At 44.1% G+C, this 17,826-nt stretch overlaps 4 protein-coding genes across 4 annotated transcripts; 2 read left to right on the top strand and 2 right to left on the bottom strand.

The window, feature by feature from the left end:
- Nucleotides 1-538: 538 nt before the first annotated feature.
- Nucleotides 539-1,208, bottom strand: GGS25DRAFT_324580 (uncharacterized protein). The gene is made up of 2 exons (XM_049257859.1): nt 975-1,208; nt 539-923 (listed from the first exon to the last, which is right to left on the bottom strand). Exons 1-2 carry the CDS (start codon nt 1,094-1,096, stop codon nt 644-646), a joined length of 402 nt encoding a protein of 133 aa, XP_049115663.1. The 5' UTR covers nt 1,097-1,208; the 3' UTR covers nt 539-643.
- Nucleotides 1,209-12,652: 11,444 nt separating this feature from the next.
- Nucleotides 12,653-15,650, top strand: GGS25DRAFT_494983 (RGS-domain-containing protein). Its single transcript, XM_049261407.1, has 3 exons — nt 12,653-13,879; nt 14,041-15,375; nt 15,435-15,650. The coding sequence occupies exons 1-3, from the start codon at nt 13,178-13,180 to the stop codon at nt 15,558-15,560; spliced, it is 2,163 nt and encodes a 720-aa protein (XP_049115662.1). The 5' UTR covers nt 12,653-13,177; the 3' UTR covers nt 15,561-15,650.
- On the bottom strand, nt 15,604-16,324 carry GGS25DRAFT_494981 (uncharacterized protein). Its single transcript, XM_049261406.1, has one exon. The coding sequence runs from the start codon at nt 16,022-16,024 to the stop codon at nt 15,800-15,802; it is 225 nt and encodes a 74-aa protein (XP_049115661.1). The 5' UTR covers nt 16,025-16,324; the 3' UTR covers nt 15,604-15,799.
- A 501-nt stretch (nt 16,325-16,825) lies between these two features.
- On the top strand, nt 16,826-17,630 carry GGS25DRAFT_522780 (uncharacterized protein; the record flags this gene model as incomplete). Its single annotated transcript, XM_049264302.1, has 2 exons — nt 16,826-17,113; nt 17,169-17,630. 2 exons carry the CDS (start codon nt 16,826-16,828, stop codon nt 17,628-17,630), a joined length of 750 nt encoding a protein of 249 aa, XP_049115660.1.
- Between the last annotated feature and the right edge of the window lie 196 nt (nt 17,631-17,826).

The following is a 17,826-nucleotide window of genomic DNA, read 5'->3' as shown; positions in this document are numbered from 1 at the left end:
CATAAAACAAAAAAAAAGAAAAATAGGGCTGGTCGACTTAAGCTTTTACAGGGCCATAGTTAACGACGCAACACAAGTCGAGCCCGGCTCACGGCACATGTTATGCAAGGGCTCGTCTCATCGGAGCACGTGGGAGGTTCCAAAGAGAGAGACCCTGTGCGATGAACCGACCTTGGAAGGGGGAGGGAAGGTTGTGAAGCATTGTTGGGATGTTGTCATATTCGAACAGAGACACAGACAGCGTCAGTGTCACGCCACTAGGAGCATTTCCGAGGGCGAGGAAAAAAAAAAAAAAAGCAACACATGGACTTTCTTCTTTTCCGATCGTCGACATGGACCCTGAACTTTGCGTACATGCCTACGTGATTCAGGGGAGGGGGAGGGGGGGGGGAATCTTGAAGGCGACGAATGAACAGACCCTTTTCCTTCTCCATTCCGTGTAAGGCGAGACAAGGCAACGCAAGCGGCGCGGAGAAGTAAATACCTACCTAGTGTAGGTATGTAAGGTTCCTGTACTTAAAAGCAAAGCACGGAGTACGTGTGTCACCCACGTGCGAGAGTCGCCCAGATGCGCCACCGGGAATGCGAGATACGGCGGCACGGGAAGTTCAGTTCGCCTTATGTAGCTGGGGCCCTCGGACGATCATTGATAATGTCTTTTTCTCTGGTCGTACGTACGTATTGTACATAGTATGTAACTACATGCTTGTGTAATGTAGTTACGGTATGAAACCTCCCACACGACAGGGCGTTGCTGGCGTTCCTGAAGACCTCCCACGGTTCCGAGGTTGACGATACCTGCCTCCATAGCGAACAAGGTAAGTACGTACTGCAATAAATAAAAGTGAAGCCATACCGGAAATAGGCAGTCTGAACTATTGTCTACATGTAGTGTAGTGTATGTATTGTATCTACATCGTAACCTGGAAATCAGTTTCAAAGGCCAGATCGAAGCCCTATGACATATGACTTACCTTGTTGTATCCAAAAAGGGGAAAGCCTTATGTATGTAGCAGGCCTGGATATATGCACATATATGCACATACATATGTATAAGGGTAGGTATAAGGGTAGGTATATACCGTACCGTATGCATTAATACTATGTATGCGGTAACTTGTAAGGCTTTTTCATTTATTTAATTTTCTTAATACATTGCGTGCAGTTCTCGGGACCCGGGAGTGGATTCACTTTTTTTCTAAGAAAATTTCTCCGTGTCTTACTTTTTTGTCTGCCACGTGTGAGATCGCCAAGGAATATTTATCATTCTTTTCTTTTTCTTCTTCTTCTTTTTTGTTATTTTTAAAACCCACTTCTCTTCTCTTATTCATCATTCCCTCTATATAACAAATACTAATTTGCCCAAAAAGAAAAAAAAGATTTAAGAAAAAAAATGAGAAGTGATTGAAAGCATGTTCTGACAAGAAAATGCAAGGTAATAAACCCTGTCCGCCATGCTTGCCACGCCGGGTACGGCACTGTACCTACCTAGCTTAAGGCAAGCCGGGGATGGGAAGGGGGGGGACAGGATAAGAGATGGAGGTGGGAGCACTGAGATGGGACATCATGGGAGGTTTCTTTCCAAGTTCGCTATCTACACTATGACAACTTCCAAGCAAATAATTCCCTGACGGTGCCACGCTCACTCATCCTATTGCCCATTGTCTTATCCTGGTAAAGGAGATATCGGGGAGGCTGGCTGGTCCCTGTTAACCGTTCAATGCCCATATAGCGGTGTGATAAGATTGAGTTAGGTAACGAACGATCCAGTACAAGTTCATGTATGTATTGTATGTATTGTATGTACTATACTTACAACATGAATTACTTCAAGTACCTACACTACACACTACATACCTACACTATGTATTGTACACAATGTACTACACAGGTAGCATGTAGCCAAGGCAATTCAAAGTATTCAACGTTGTACAATACAATACATTACAATATACACACTATCCCTCATCCATGCGCACACTATTAGCTATATCTTAGGTATTATAGCGTCTAGGAAACGTCTAGGAGAAGTGAAACAGGCCGTCAAATTTAGCCAGGGTTAACCTAGATGGTGCTAACCCAAGCAGGATGTTTCTACCTCTACACAAGGAATGTACACACTTAACTAGATACAGTATCTAAAGATTCTAAAGCAGTTAAGACGTTAATAAAGACACATGATCTACCTTCACACTTATAGCTACCTGGGTACCCAATATACGGCACCTACCCTTGTTGTCGATACGGTACAGTTGAACCTGGTTTTTATAAAGTTGGGAGAAGAAAAGAAGTTCTATATTCGTATCTTATATAAGCAAGACAAGCTTATAGGTAGGTAGGTAGACTTCAAATCTTAGTTATAGGTCATCTCTCTTCACGATACTGATACATATGGAAAAGAGTCAATATCGAACTACACTACATACGACAACTCCGCTTCGCGTGGGGGTTCATACAAGCGGTATAGCATAGCATAGCTTGTACCACTACACTATTATATCAATTTATATGTAGTGCAATACCTCCGTAGCTCGACCTCGCTTGATTTAGATGAACAGAGACATAGTGCATACCTACTTAGGTAGCTATATGAATGGCGCCTAAATCTAAGTGCCTAAGCTACTACCATAGTATGGAGGAGCACGTGGTGATCGGGAGCCTCCTAGCTTCGATGGCCACATCTCCTTTAACTAGCTTCTTGGTGGAGCCACCCTTTGATGCGCTTGCACAGCAGAGAGAGGAGAGAGCTTCTCTCACCGATGAAGGGTATCCTTGTATTGCTAAATTCTGATAGCACAGAGCACTATGCGTACTATTTACTTCGTAGTCTAACCGCTGAACGAGACCGGGACCGAGCCTTGTCCGCCATGTGTATGTATGTATCGTATTGTACATACCATAGCGAATACACGTGTAGTTTAATAGTAGGTATCTAGGTGTGTTGTGCAGGGGCGAGCGGCGGGAATGGACACGAGCGAAAGACGGGGCTCGAGGTCCATCTCCGTCATCCTGTTCGGACTCAACCTTGACAACAATCCGGCCTGATCTACCTGTCGTAGCGCCTTACGAAGAAGCTCGTATGGTACCTAGTTATAATAGAACATGACCTGGCAAAGGTCTTTTGTCAGTCCAAGGTTTGATGAAGCATGAATATACTTGTAAGGCAGCTCCTGAATTATTCGGTTAATCAGTCAATGGCCTTGTCTACCTTGGAGACTAGCTCATCGAGATGGATTCAAGGCCAAAACACGCCAAATCCTTCCTCCGTCTTCTAGTATCATGGATATGGGTAGGATAGTTCTTGGCATCGTTAACACCGCTAGAGGGCCTGACCCCGAGCCTGTCAGCCAGATGGATCTTTGACACCTGCCTAGTGTTTTTAGTGCTGAAAAGGGGCCATGCTAGCTTTAGGCATTGTATCTGAAATTGGATCTGAGTAAAGGATATTCGGAAACGTTTCGCGATCCTGTCTTGGGCTGAAAACTGACGTATTTTTGCATTTTGATATCTTGATATGTTTGTATTTTTTTTGTACCTAATATGAAAGCATCCTTGAGATCGTAAGTGCCGACGAAATTGCTAAAAGGGCTTAGAAATGCACAATAGGTGGGTATCATCTACACCAGATGCTGACTTGTTTGAAATCAACTGATCCAAGAATACACTGTCCGAGGAATGGCCACTTCATGCGAAAGAGACTCGGCTTTCTGCCTCATCATGCATGCTTTTATTATGTGGCATGGAAATCCCAACGTAAGAGGGTTGTCTGATGTGGCTGTCATCATATAATTAATATAGCATTGAGCCACTGAGCTAGAGAATGCAAAGGATCCATGGATCCATGGATCCCATGATATACATGTATGGAGCTGAGTGTGACTTCCCATCTCAATATTGCCACAGCAACTGGATGTATAATGAAGTGAGCTGAGATCTGGACATCTGTATGACTGTATTATCGTGAACCCTAATGGAGTCACTGAATCCTATCACGAACGGATGACGGCATAGAGAAAAACATACATACTCGACCCTCTAAGGGGTCTTAAAAGGGTACATATACTACTAGTATTGTACTAACGATATTGCTGTTTGTCATTGACGCGCATTCGGGAACGGGACATGACTTAGTATCTCACATGGCATGGCACATGGCGAGCGATTCCGGACTCCCGGGTTAACATTCTCTGTGGTACATAGGTAGTAGCGAAGTCTGATGCATCTAGCCGCGCCCGCAGATTTGGCGAGACAGAGTCCAGACTCCCAGACTCCCAGACTCCCAGACTCCTGGACTCTATGATCAAGAAGGACCAAAATATCCGAGAAGAATGGTTCCAGAATCAACCCAGGGTGGATCTGATCATTTGCCATGTGGCATTTACCGCAGGATCGGGAATTTAATCCTTTCCAAGACGGGGTCAACCACAAGTTAGTGGCCTATATAGTAGATACTATACGTACATACTGTATAATATATAGTGTAGTAGCAGTACTTGAGGGCTACACTAGCAGGTGGTTCGATTCGACTTGAGGCTAGTACTAGGTAGTTAGCAACTTCAATGCTGAGTTATTCGTTCCCATATGTACATATTAGTGATATAGGCTAAGAAAATAGATTAGACAAATCAAGACGATAAAATATAATATAGGCCACGGAGATAAGGCATTAATCTCACGTATTCATGATGCTGTTGAAAAAGGAAAGGAAAAAGAATAATAAGAAGAAGTGGAAGTGGGATTCGAATAGGGAATTATGTAAGACGGGTAAGTCCATGACAGTTATTAAGGATTTTAGGATTTTAATATACCTAGGTTAGGCAGTTATAGTACGGAGTATGCATTCCTATTCACTAACGCCGGTGCTAAGCAGCTGGTGCTATGTAGCCTGTAGGTTAAAGCAAGTCAAGCCTGTCAAGGTAATAAACTAAAGGCCTCCACTACATAGGAATAAGAGTAATAAAAAGCGAGAAGTCACAATCCGTGATGGTGCTGGTGGTTTCAATTATAGTAATATATGTAAGTAGGCAGAACTACGGTTATACGATTATACAATGTTGGGGTAGTTGATCAGGTAGGTACCTACATGATGATAAAATAGTTATTAGTTACAGCAGCCGCGTGTTAGATCTGCATCAGAGATGCCTGATAGGGCCGGCAATATCTACAGCACGCGAAAAAGATCCCTACTTAAAGTTCGTGGCTTCTTGTTTCCACGTGGCGACTCCACTCCAATAACGTGGGCTTGTTTCGGCAAAGATTTCTTAAAAATCAATCGTAATACATACCTACAGCAAAGTACCCGGTACAAAAAGTTGTTGGAGTTGGTTGTCACTTTTCACTTTTTTATTTTTTTTATTTTTAATATTTTTGCTGTCTTGTCTTTTTTTAGCTATTAATTAACCCTCTTTTCGCAGGTAGCAAAATCGCAAAATAGCAAAATAATCGGCAATGCAACGCGTTAAAAACAGCTTTCATCGATTTCCTAATTGGAGTTAGTTGGATTAGTTACAATAAATTGAAAAAAGATACACAGTAGAAGGAGAAAAAGGGAGTCAGAAATCATCAACAATGGCTGCTGCATCGGGTTTTGAATGGATGCCGAGGAATTCGTGCAGCCGTCCATCTACGCTATTTAGAACATACATAATTACCTTGCCTTTCGTAGGTGATTCGAGATTCAATGTTGTGAGATTCAAGCGTTTATATATATTAACTACAGGTATAATAGGTATGTGTATCTTACGGATGCTTGGCGTTGCTAAAACGCTACTAACTAAGTTGGTATACAATAACTACTGCAAGAAGTATCACGAAACCAAAGAACCCGCGCGTAGTAAGCATTATAGATATAACGGCTAAAACGCGGTTTTGGCAACATCAGGAGGGGCGTGGCTTTAATCATACGAAATCAATCGAGATAGTTACCTGTGAAGGTAGGTACCTAACCTTACCAGATGTTCTGTCTGGTACTTGTACAATACAATACAATACAGCTACCTATGTAGGCTACCAGCTAGGTAGGTATCGTGCATGATGCTACCTTCTCTCATAACATCATCAAACCTCCTGCGAACCGAACATGAGGATAATGCATTGTGTTCTACACTAGTGGGCCGTCCCGGCATTGCCACTCAAAGATGTTTGCTTAACTTGGCGAGCCTATCATTATAGCGTTTGTATTGTACGTAGATTCATCAGTGTTCGGACTCTAGAGTCTAATATACTCACTAGATAGTTAGTAGTGTAGGCAGGTAGGCATGTATGCAATAGGCCTACTTGACCAACCGACCAGGAGCCGCTTCACTTCACCGAGCCAACCGTCTGGTCGGTTCGGACGAGGCGAAGCGATCAGCTCAAAATTTCGGAGGCGCGACATCTGGGTCGCGGATCCTCATTACACAAAAACAGGCACTTCCAAGTTCTTTTCCTTCGAGAAGGTTGGTTTTAGCTTCGTTGCTCCCTACACCGCACACGTGAGCGAGATCCTTGCCTTGCTTTTTTTTTCTTCTTTTTTTTTTGGGTTTCCGTAACATAGCAGCCCCAGATAATAATGATGGACAAAGTTGGGATTCTCGTCGTCAGACGCGTGTCGTGAGCCAAGAAACGTGGGATGGTAGATCCTTGCGGAGATTTATACGATGTGAGGCATGACAGAACCATCGGACCCCTACCTATCTAACTAGATACATAGGTCTTACCTTGTAGACACCCTTGGCACGTTTCTTGAGAAACTCGCGATGGGCGTTGGCATCTCCTTTTTTTTTCTTTTTTCCATATGTTATGGGCTTTACCGTCAAGCTTGGCTCGTAAACATTGATTTGATTACCTGTTCTCATGTCAAGCTTCTCACCGTAGCCAAGATGACGGGTCGTAAGTCTCTTGATTCGAACATTTACGTGACGCTAGCTTCGCAATTTCTAGACCATTAACACAACAAAAAAAAACATCAGACCTTCAAAAGACATTTACACTAGTAAGACGATCCGTCAGGGCCAATGATCCCCTGCATTCGGATACGGTTATGACCGTGGCTATTTTCGGAGAGCATGAACGGTGAGCTTTAAAGCCCATCCATCCAGCCAGCCATCCATTGTTCATACACATTCTAGAAACGCTAGAAGCAAGTGGAGGAACATCCACAGGATTTCGAGATCCTCCAACTCTGGTAAATTGCCCTTCAGACGGCCAGTCCGTACGAGCCACAACCAACGAACAATGCCATGCGGCGCATCTCTGTCGTCTTCCGTCATTCAACATTGTGAGTATGATTGTACAGGCTTGCGGTGGATATGAAACTAGCGACAGGTAAAACAAGGCCTAACCCAATGAGCCTAACCCGGCTCCGTAACGTGTATGTCGAGAATCAGGGACCAAAAACCCGCTAACAGGTCTTGAACTTGAATGGTTAGGGGTCAGGAGCGCTATGATTCACATAACCTACCTACCTAGCAATGCCTAGCATAGTATTGTTGGTACTAGTAGTACATTCAAGTAAAAGATATCGTATTGTACATACGAATATGTAGTTACATACAGTAGTTCTCGGAGGCGAATGACGAAAGTTCTATTTGTCGGTAATCTGCGATGAGTTTACCTGTCTAGCAATAATACCGACATGTATGTATGTATGTATGTGCATAGTTATGTACCAACCTACATTACTTCGTGCATATTATGTACACAACATACATTACATACGATTACATAGTGAGAACATGTTCAAGCAGTCAGTAGAAGTCGGTAAGCATTCCTGGGGGAGAACGCTGTCCAGTGTCCACAGGTCCACCACATCCACTTTTACATACACACTTGAGAGTGAGCCGGTAATAACCAGGAGTGATGAATTGCTTAAGCACATAAAACCTCCGCAACGCTTTTGCCAAGACAGGAGCGGAACGCATGAAGAAATACATACTGTAACCACCTAGGTAACCTACTATCCACAATACATATACCACATAGTAGTGTAGGTAATTATTTGCTGCGTATCATACTGTAAGCTACATATCCTTCTTGAGCATGTTGAGTATTCGTACCTGTACAATCCAGAACTATGTACCTACATAGCTATCTCTTTAGTGCTATTAAGTATGTGCATACTATTATGTAGTAGTACCTAGTCAGTGACGCTGCAGCGTCATGTCTCTATTAAACACCAATTGCTTTTTTTTTTTGTTGTAAACTTAATACCCTCGAGCTGTTCACGTACGCATGTATGTATGCAATAGCCCTTATATTAGGCTGCATACTGTAGGTATGTGCTCATGTCCTGGAACAGTCTCCAACTCGCTGACGGTCGTGCGGGACGGCCAGCTACACAAGTGACTGCCGTGGCCATGCACTATACCCAAGCAGCAAGTGGCGCTGTTCCGTTTCGGCACCAAAGTTAATGAACCACATGGCCGTCACACGTGGAACCGGAGACTATTGGTTCTAGTGCGGTGTCTCGACATACAATGCAGTATCGCACATCGATAGCGTGCAGTGTGAATTATTATAAGTGTCATTAGTAACTATGCTTAAAAGTAGGTGTGGACCTTCGGATCTGGGTTCTACGTCCTCGAACGGAGTCGAACCTGATGTCGTCTATCTGGCCTGCTTGTGTCCATACTGTACGTATGTATGTATGTACAATACATTTATATGTATGTAGTAAAAGCCATCACAGGACTGTTCAATGTTGCTGTCCGTAACATTATCCCCTTAAGTGGCATAAAGCAGTAGCAGACACACCATTACTAAAATTAGTAGCAGATATAACTAAGTCAATTTACCTACCACCCCATAAATCTATTATCCAATAAAATTAATAAATTCTGTAAGTACTTAATTTACCATTTATTTTTGCATATAGCATTTATACCAATAATACTTAAAATTATATTAAGCCACAATACAAGTGTTATATTAAAATTATAACTTAATGTTTATTATATTTTTTAGTATTAACTTTAATTTTTAACGAAAATATCCTTAAATATAATTTCTTTAATAAATTTGCCCCCCTTATAAGTCGTTTAAAAGCTGTGTTTACGTGTAAGTATAAACAAACCGTAAAAAGGAATAGCCTTATTTAAAATATAGTTTATCCAGGTTGCGTAACGTACCGATTTTAAGATTAGAAAAAACATTTAAACGATATGTAATTAGATTATTAACCTAAATAACGCTAACGTATTAAGCCCTTTTTAAAAACTAATTATTAAGATTATATTTAATTATAATTATATTAAATGCTGGAATAACCTAACGCCGGCTAACTTTATACCACGTTATATTTAAATAAAAAATGGATTAATATATGGGGTTGTGGGTAAAGATGGAAATAGTGGATTGAAAATGATGTATTTGGTGTTATTTTTAGTAACGGTGTGTTTGTTGTTGCTTTATGCCATTTAAGGGGATATGAGATGGTGGGATGGTGAACAGGTAATATATATTGCCTGTCGCCGAGGTTGGGTTCAAAGTACAAAGTAGATAAATGTGTATCAAAACCTCAGCTCCAAGTTAGCAGCGCGACTCGAACAGTTAATTAATACCATAATCCATTTTCTTTTAATAAGAACGTGGATCTAATCCAAGCTAAACTCCCTAGATACTAGGTTAATAGATAATTACTAGATAGATCATTAATCATAAATCGAACATAAAATAAATATTACATAGTACTGTAAATACCTGGGCATTAGTTATTGTGTACATATGTATATGTAACAAAGATCAACCATACCCATTCAGGAGTAGGCATGAGCTAGGTAGTTTATTTAGTTGAGAGATATCCCTGACAGCACGTGCAGATCTGTCGGTCTGCCAAATGTGTTGGACAAATCGGGCCACTTGGAGAAAAAACATGCTAGGCATGATTAAGAGCGGAGCAGAGTTGCACTCGAGTGGAGGCAGAAAAGGCCCTTAACCATTGAAATATCTTTACGCTCACAGGGGAGGGGGGGAATTGAGGGGTGGCGTCAAGAGGCCGAAGAGCGTTCGTTGTTCTTAATAGAAGGGGAATGGAAATGGAAATGGAAATGGAAATCGGGTTGGAATTCTCTTGAATACTAAATACCTAGGTTAGGTAGGTATGAGTATGTAGGTCAACTTGTTTTGACATCGATGTTGTCTTAAGCTTACTTCGTTCTCGTACTCGGCTGAATGAGGCGAAAATGTCCAGGTAAGTAGGTACCACTATGGAAATGTCAACCATTTTGGTTTTGGTATCGTCAGGCGGATATGGGAATATGGGAGATCGGTCTACCCAAGTCCACTATCCTGTCCAAAGCTATGTCTTTAGGTACCACATGAAAAGCACTTGAGCCAAAGAATTATCCACTTCTGTCCCTAGCGATGTTAAGGGGTAGGCGTTATGGCAATGTATTGTGTATTGTGTATTGTAGTCATGCACAGTAGCTTTCCTGCAGTACGTGGGTATGTTTTACCTGTATCTTCATGTTCGTGTTACTGAGATCAGGTGCTATTCGTGTTTTGGACGATGTCGTGGATGGGTTGCTGCTACACTGACGATCCTCCCTTTTGGCCCTACAGTTCGCATAGAGTCTGGTGTTGACATATATATATATGTGATATAGGTATGCACGCACTTTTGAAAATAAAAGGAAAATAACGGTGAAAATGACTGGAGGAAGTGAGAGGGTTAAAAGATCTAAACTATAATTGATGATGACGAGCCGAATATAGGATCCTTAGTAGGAAATCATGGTTACTAACTACCACATGCACGTGATAGAACACTATTGAGCGATCAGAGGTAAGGTCGGCGGTCGGTCGGTACCTGCCGTTGAAAACGGCGACCGCTATTTCTTGGATAGATAGGTACTAGTTATAGCCTATGTATTCATACTAGTTGCATATGCATAGTGTAGTGTAGTTCTAGGTAAATCTACGTAACTGACGGTCAATAGTAAGACGTACGGAATAATTGCCGCCACTCAGGTAATGTACCTCCCTGCTCCTTAGGTGTTTACTACTAGGTAGCATACCTACCATGTATGTACTATGTATGTAAGAGAATGGAATTTGGACCAGGTAAGTGCTCCCTGCCACCAGACTGTGTTATGGACTAGGACTAGGTACTAGGACAAGGTCTCTGAGATGCCTCGTGGCCGCCCGGCAGGTGTGACTAGCAACCGCGACGGTGGTGTACCTAAAAATGTGGTGGTAGGGATGCAACTGTAAATGGTACCTACTTGTAGCGCTGAAGGTACCGCATTTCTCCCAATCAGCATACTCAGCAGCCTAACTAAACCCTGCTAGTCCCTCTTCAAACGAACGTGCTTATTCCTACCGCACATGGCAAGCTTTCAAAATGACGGGGGTCGCTCCAACTTCTAACGGCAGGTGGCAGCCCACTTAGAAGATACGCTAAAGTAGATATCCACTTTATAGATGACCAATTGCTATGTACCTCATCCCAAAATTCTTTACTAGGTTTAATGGGTTCGGCCTGGGTTATTAAACCCAGATCCGAAAACGGGCCATGTACTCCCTATGTATTGGAGTTTCAAATGCGGGTGGATCAAGAAATGATGATGATATTGCAAGTTCACTCCAGCAAAGAAAGCCAGGATGTCTCTGTCCTAAATGGGTCCAGCTTATATCCATATCTTCTAGAACAATTAGCACGTTTTGGTGGGCTCATAATACAGTAATTAGGCTTCAGCACACACATGGTAATAACATTGAAACATATCTAGGTAGCCTACTCATGCCTTGGATTTGGAACTTGGAAGTGTTTGGTGTACATTTGTGTAGGCATAATATTGGATTGAAGAAAATCTTGACTTCCGTGTAATTATGTGTGTGTGTGTGTATTCACTTTCAATGTCGCATGTGTAGTACAATTCCTAATACCTCATACCTACATATAGCGGGGCACAGCATGTGCATCTGAGGGTGGCAATCAATTGATTGTATGTATTATACATACATACATACATACATACATACATACATACATACATACATACATACATACATATATGTATGTAGTACATTATGTACCTAGTAATTAGTATGGTATCGTGTACTTTGGTGTCTCGTAGATATGTATTGGCGCTGCGGTGATATTCACCTGGTACTTTGACTGTGTGATGTGGGTACAGACTGCACATGTGGTAGATTGATCCATGATCCATAGAGGTTCCACTTGTTACGCTGGGACCAGACATGCTAGCCCCCCCCTAAGACGTTGCTCTTTGCTGACTGGGTCTCGAAGTAAGAAGCCTTGTAGGTACTAGGTACTCTGTACGTGCGTCCGCATACGTGAAGTACCAGCTTCTTTTCAATTTCTTTTAGTATCTTATACGTGATTTTTGCGGTAAATGTACTCTAGACTCGAGGTTCTCTTGACTTCGATCTCAATGGCCCTATCCATAAATCCATCTGAGGCAGGTATCAGGTACAACATCTAATGCAATGCACCTATCCCGCTGTCCCGTCAGTTCAAGCATTAATTTGTACTAAGTACCTACTGTAACTTTTTTTTTTTTGCCCAGTCTATTGAACGGGTCTTGGGTCCAGATGGATGTCTTGCCCAGGTACTTCATTGCTTGTATCCATTACACACTTTCAATGATTGATGTTGTACTCCATTACATGGAAGCCATACATTAGTAGAGGAACATTGAGCATTTTTACTATTATATGTACATACGTCCAGCTACATGTACCTACCTACCATACCTACTAGTTACTGTGCATATGTATATACATCTTGATACATAATACATGCGGTACTCTGAACTGATAAGTTACTCTAATACTAATACCAATACTATCTAGGTATCCTGTATCCTGTATCCTAGGTATCCTCCTTACCACCAGACCCCCGTTCCCGCTTGTCAATACCTCCCATTCTACGTCTTCACTTGAACTCCACTCTCACAAACTCCTCTTTCTTCTGCCTTATTTTCCATTCATTCTACGAGAATCGATCCATTTTATGATCTTAATGTGTTTTATCTAAGGCCCGCTCATGCCAACCCCAAACGACCCCTCTACCTTTACCTCTACCGCTTCTGCCACTTCTTCTACCTCTCTTGCCCTAATATCTTTTTTGCCTCTTCCGTCTCGCTTGCCTCTCTTGCATTTACATCTCTAGTCCGCCTAGTCCGCCGTATACATCTACCTAAGCTTCTCCTGTCTCAATGGTACCTGTAGTTTGATGGCTGCAATCCCTCAAACCTCTAAAACAACATCGCTACCTCCTCACGACCACGAGCCTCAAACAAAAGCAAATACAGCTACGAATACAAATACAAATACAACTACTCACCCAGCCGTGCCTACTAAAGCAGAGAACCCTTCTTCCTCTGCTGCTCATAGAAAATTTACACATCCAGGACATCCCATCGGATTTGCAACTGATAATCCGACTGCTTCTTCAGCCTCTAGCAAATTCCGCCAACACCAGACAAGCGCCTCGGTAGGCTCTGTTTCCCTCGGTGCTAGAAATCCTAAATCAGGAGGCCTGTTTGCTTTTGCCGCTGCCGCAATTGACAAGACCCTTGCCAATATATCAGAGCCTAGTGTTCGCAGCCGCCCGTCCATCTCTGGACTTAGTCGCTTGTCAGTTGTGCTAGACTCGCCTACAAACAGCGAAATCTCGAGCTCCGACAGATCTTTGAAACTTAGCAACGTTTCGACTAACTCGTCCACGCCCTCGTCACCGTTTCTTCGGAGTCCTGCTTTAGACTCTAAGAGGTCATCGAGTCAGCTATCCTCGAAGGATCCCATCTCGAGGCCCTATTCCGAGACAGACCCAAACCGACCACCTCCCATTCTGCTGTCGACTTCTTTAAACAAGATGCATCAAACTTCGTCGAGGTTGCTCCGCATGACGGATGATGACCGCCCATTCACCAGAGTAAGTAGGGAGATCCCATGATGAGACATGACGAGCGATGTGGTGATTGGCAGGTTGGATGCGGCTTGTCCCACCTTGAAACAATCCTGTCAACCAGTGGAAGATCGTGCGAAGGACCGTCATTTGTTTTTTTTCTAATTTTTGCTGATCACCTCGTGAAGGACTTCAAAGATCTTTTCTCTACCCTAATCGTCAGCTTGCTTCCGCTATCTGCTCACCGAGTGCGGTTAACACGAATCGAACACACATTTTTGTCTGAAGATGCGATCAACAATCTAGGCTCGCTCAAGTTTTCGCAGTCAAATCGTATGCCCGACCCGAAGGACCCGTCGCGCATCGTAACGACTACTACGACAACGACCTTCTCCATGGCGAAGGATATGGCTAGATCCATATGTCAAAGGTTTCTCGACGCTAGGTTCATCGAATCAGCTGATGGCAAATTACAACAGGTATATACTATGAAGGGCTCCGTGTGGCAATTAACGCCAAAGGGAGTTTGCGTCCTGGATCGATTTTGCTCGAGAAATGGCATTCAACAAAGGCAGATCAGTGATCTGATACAACTTGGAATGAGCTACTTGTGCATTCTGGAAAGAGACAACCAAACCGATAAGTTGGTGATGGATAGGGGAACAATGGAAGTCATTTTTAGGAGAATGATTGGTTCAAATGGTCTAAACATCAAATCAAGCGTCAGTGCGGCCGATTCGGACACGTTGAGCGATTACCGGGATGGCCTTACTGGTGTGAAGATGGCTGGAGAACGCAAGATCAACGGAAGAACTTACAAGGACACATTCACTGGCAAATCATGTTCCGACTGGTTGATGGACTGCTGTACCACAGTGGATCGTCGGGAAACGTATGAGATGAGCACACTTTTCGTGCAATATGAACTCATGGAGGCAGTTCAGCAGGACCGAGTTTACATCGCCACGTCACCCACATCCGTCTCATTCCAGCCCACGAAAAATGCTATTTACCAACTGACTGCCAAAGGAAAAGACATAATCAGTGGTGGAGGAGGAAGAGGGCGTACGTCTGAGAGCGAAGGAGTAGTGGCATCACGCCCAGGGATTGCCAGGGACTCTAACACGCAACGTCTTGATAAGATCTTGAATGATGCTGCTTTACGACTACTATTTCGGGAGAACTTGCGGGAAACTCACTGCGAAGAGAATCTATCATTTTACCTAGACGTGGATGACTTCGTACGGGGCTGCCGCCATGCGATTAAGACGGCTCAGAAGAGCCCTACCGCAACTTCGATGGACGGGATTAAGGAGATCATGGCACAAGCATACGGCATTTATAATGCGTTTTTAGCACCGGGCTCACCTTGCGAACTCAACATTGACCATCAACTGCGAAACAATCTTGCTACTCGCATGACGAAGGCAGTTGGTCAGGATGTTGCCATGATCGATACTCTACACGAGGTCACGGCTCTCTTCGAAGATGCTCAAAACGCAGTTTTCAAACTGATGGCTAGTGTAAGTAATGACTGGAAGACGATATCTACTTTCAGTTTCATGGCTAACTTTATGTGCAGGACTCTGTTCCAAAATTCTTGCGCAACACCAAATATGAACATACGCTGAAAAACTACGATTTTGATGCGATTGTTGTCGGAGGCCGCGCTCCCGATCGAAGCCAAAATCGAAACAACGTCAAGTGAGAAAGAGAACGATGACGACTCGAGAAACTCTCAACTCTTGTTGTTTTTTTTTTTTTTTGATAAGATGTCGACGGGCATCTGCTTGAACTCCGGCTGGGCTACTCCATTCGATATCGACAACCCACCGATCTAACTCCATCTATCTTCCTAAGGCGACGTCGCTTTGAAGGCGGTGTTTGGCTGTGAAAGCCTAATAGCAATATCTGCAACATATATTTCTCGACTTTAAGACCTTTTGTTTACCTGGACGGCGTTAAGAGGATAAACCTGCATAGACACCCATCGGCGTTTTGAACCGCACCTATCATCGAGTGGCTCATTTGATTTTGAATTTTTTTACCGTAAAACGCGAAGGGTGGAAAGCAGCCAGAGTGTGTATATTGGGATTTCTGGCTCATGCAATAGGTCAACTGCCATGAAAGAGTTTCTATCAGCAACCCGCATGATAGAACGCTCGATAGCATCGAGGAGTAATCCTTGCTACCAGCGAACTAAAGCTTACGACGCCAGGAGGTTTTACGTCAAGAGTTTTACCGCCCTATAATGATCATGGTGTTTCTTATGGACATAGAGAGAAGACGGACTCGCGTTGTAGCTATCATCCTACAATCGCTTGGATAAGTGACTGCTATGGACATTGATTAAGCAGTGGAGGAATGATTGGGCAATGCTATTGGCGACTTGTACATACAATCAGCTGGACCTTAGTAGGCCAGCTTTGCGCCGTGATTTTTGAAAATGCAGAACAAATTTTTGAATCAAGGAGGCCATGTCTCGGATGAGAGTGACTGGAACGTGATCTGCCATATGTGTTAAGCTATTCTCAACTTTCACTCAATGCCTTGCGAGTCTTGGGCTAGGAATGAAATAAGATCCGGATATACCTATTGTTCATTCCATGATACGAGGGAGGCAATGTGAGATATGCTTTTGTTTTGGTTGTCTCTCTTTCGGCCACAGTTTTATTGGTGGCTATTGAGCATTGCCTGTCTAATTGCAGATTCTCCCCGATTCAAGTAAGACATCCTTTGTTCTCCGTGTCTGGCCCTTTTAAACCAGCTCCAGCTCCCCCTTTCCGAATTCATATCCTTCCATCCAGATCACCATCTTATATAACCACGTTCGTTTCCTCATCCTTGATCAGCCATTGTTGTGACAGTCACTCGTTTTTATATCTTAATAATATCATCATCTATCTATCTGCCTCTCTCTCCACTCGAACAAGACCAGCCTACCACCAAAAACCTCCCTTAACAACCAACAAGATGTACACCAAGACCGCTGCCGTTTTCGGTTTCGTCGCCGTCTCTGGCGTCTCGGCCCAGACCGGATACCCAGCTTCTTCCCATTCGTACGCGACCAAGATGAACAACGCGACGGCGCCGACGCCCGTCTGGCAGTACTACAACATGACGGTGCCGACCACCGTCGTCGTGCACGAGCTCACGACCGTCTGCCCTGAGAAGACGACCATGACGTACAACGGCGTCCACTACTCTGCTACCAAGGGCGAGACTATCACCGTCACGAACTGCCCTTGCACTGTTACTACGGTAAGATAATCATTCAACTGACTATATCAGAACACTTCGCTAACCAGAACATTAGAACGTCCAAGTCATGACCTCCTCCGTCTGCCCCCCCGGCGCGACCCCCACCGCCGTCGCCCCCGCCGTCCCATCCGTTCACACCTACACCGCCGGCACCCCTGGGACCGTCGCGGAAGTCACCGTCGTCAACACCCCTTCCGCCCCAAACACCGTCGTCACCGGCACCCACACCGCCGTGGCCACTGAGACCATGACCGACATGTCCGGGTACCCCATGTCCACCCCTGTCGCCAGTGTCTCCGTCGCCACCGTACCCGCGGGCGCCGCCCCCGCAGCCGCGTCGTCGTACATGACGACCTCGATGCAGATGCCGCAGCACACCTCCATGACCATGCCTGCCAGTGCCAGCGCCACGTACAGCGCCATGCCCACCGGTGTCGAGATCTCGGGCGCCGAGAGGAGCGGCAAGTCTCTGCTCGCCGTCATGGTTGCCGCCTTCTTTGGCGCCGTGGCTTTGTAAGGAGGCGGCGCTTTCACGCGTGCTCACCGGCCTCAGCATAACCTCTCGGTCTGCAGATCGCCCCTAACGCACGTAGGGGGGTTCTACCTACCATGTGTCTCAGTCTTACGTCCTTGCACAGCTGAGGGCGGTTCTTTTGGGGGGGAAAGGATCTCCTAACTACTATACTTAATCATACGATCTATCTATTTTCTAT

The sequence above is a fragment of the Hypoxylon fragiforme genome (assembly GCF_022984875.1).
Source record: "Hypoxylon fragiforme strain CBS 206.31 chromosome Unknown GGS25scaffold_6, whole genome shotgun sequence".
In the NCBI taxonomy this organism is placed as follows: Eukaryota; Fungi; Ascomycota; class Sordariomycetes; order Xylariales; family Hypoxylaceae; genus Hypoxylon; species Hypoxylon fragiforme.
Note: the sequence above shows the minus strand (reverse complement) of the source record. Positions and strands in the feature narration are given on the sequence as shown.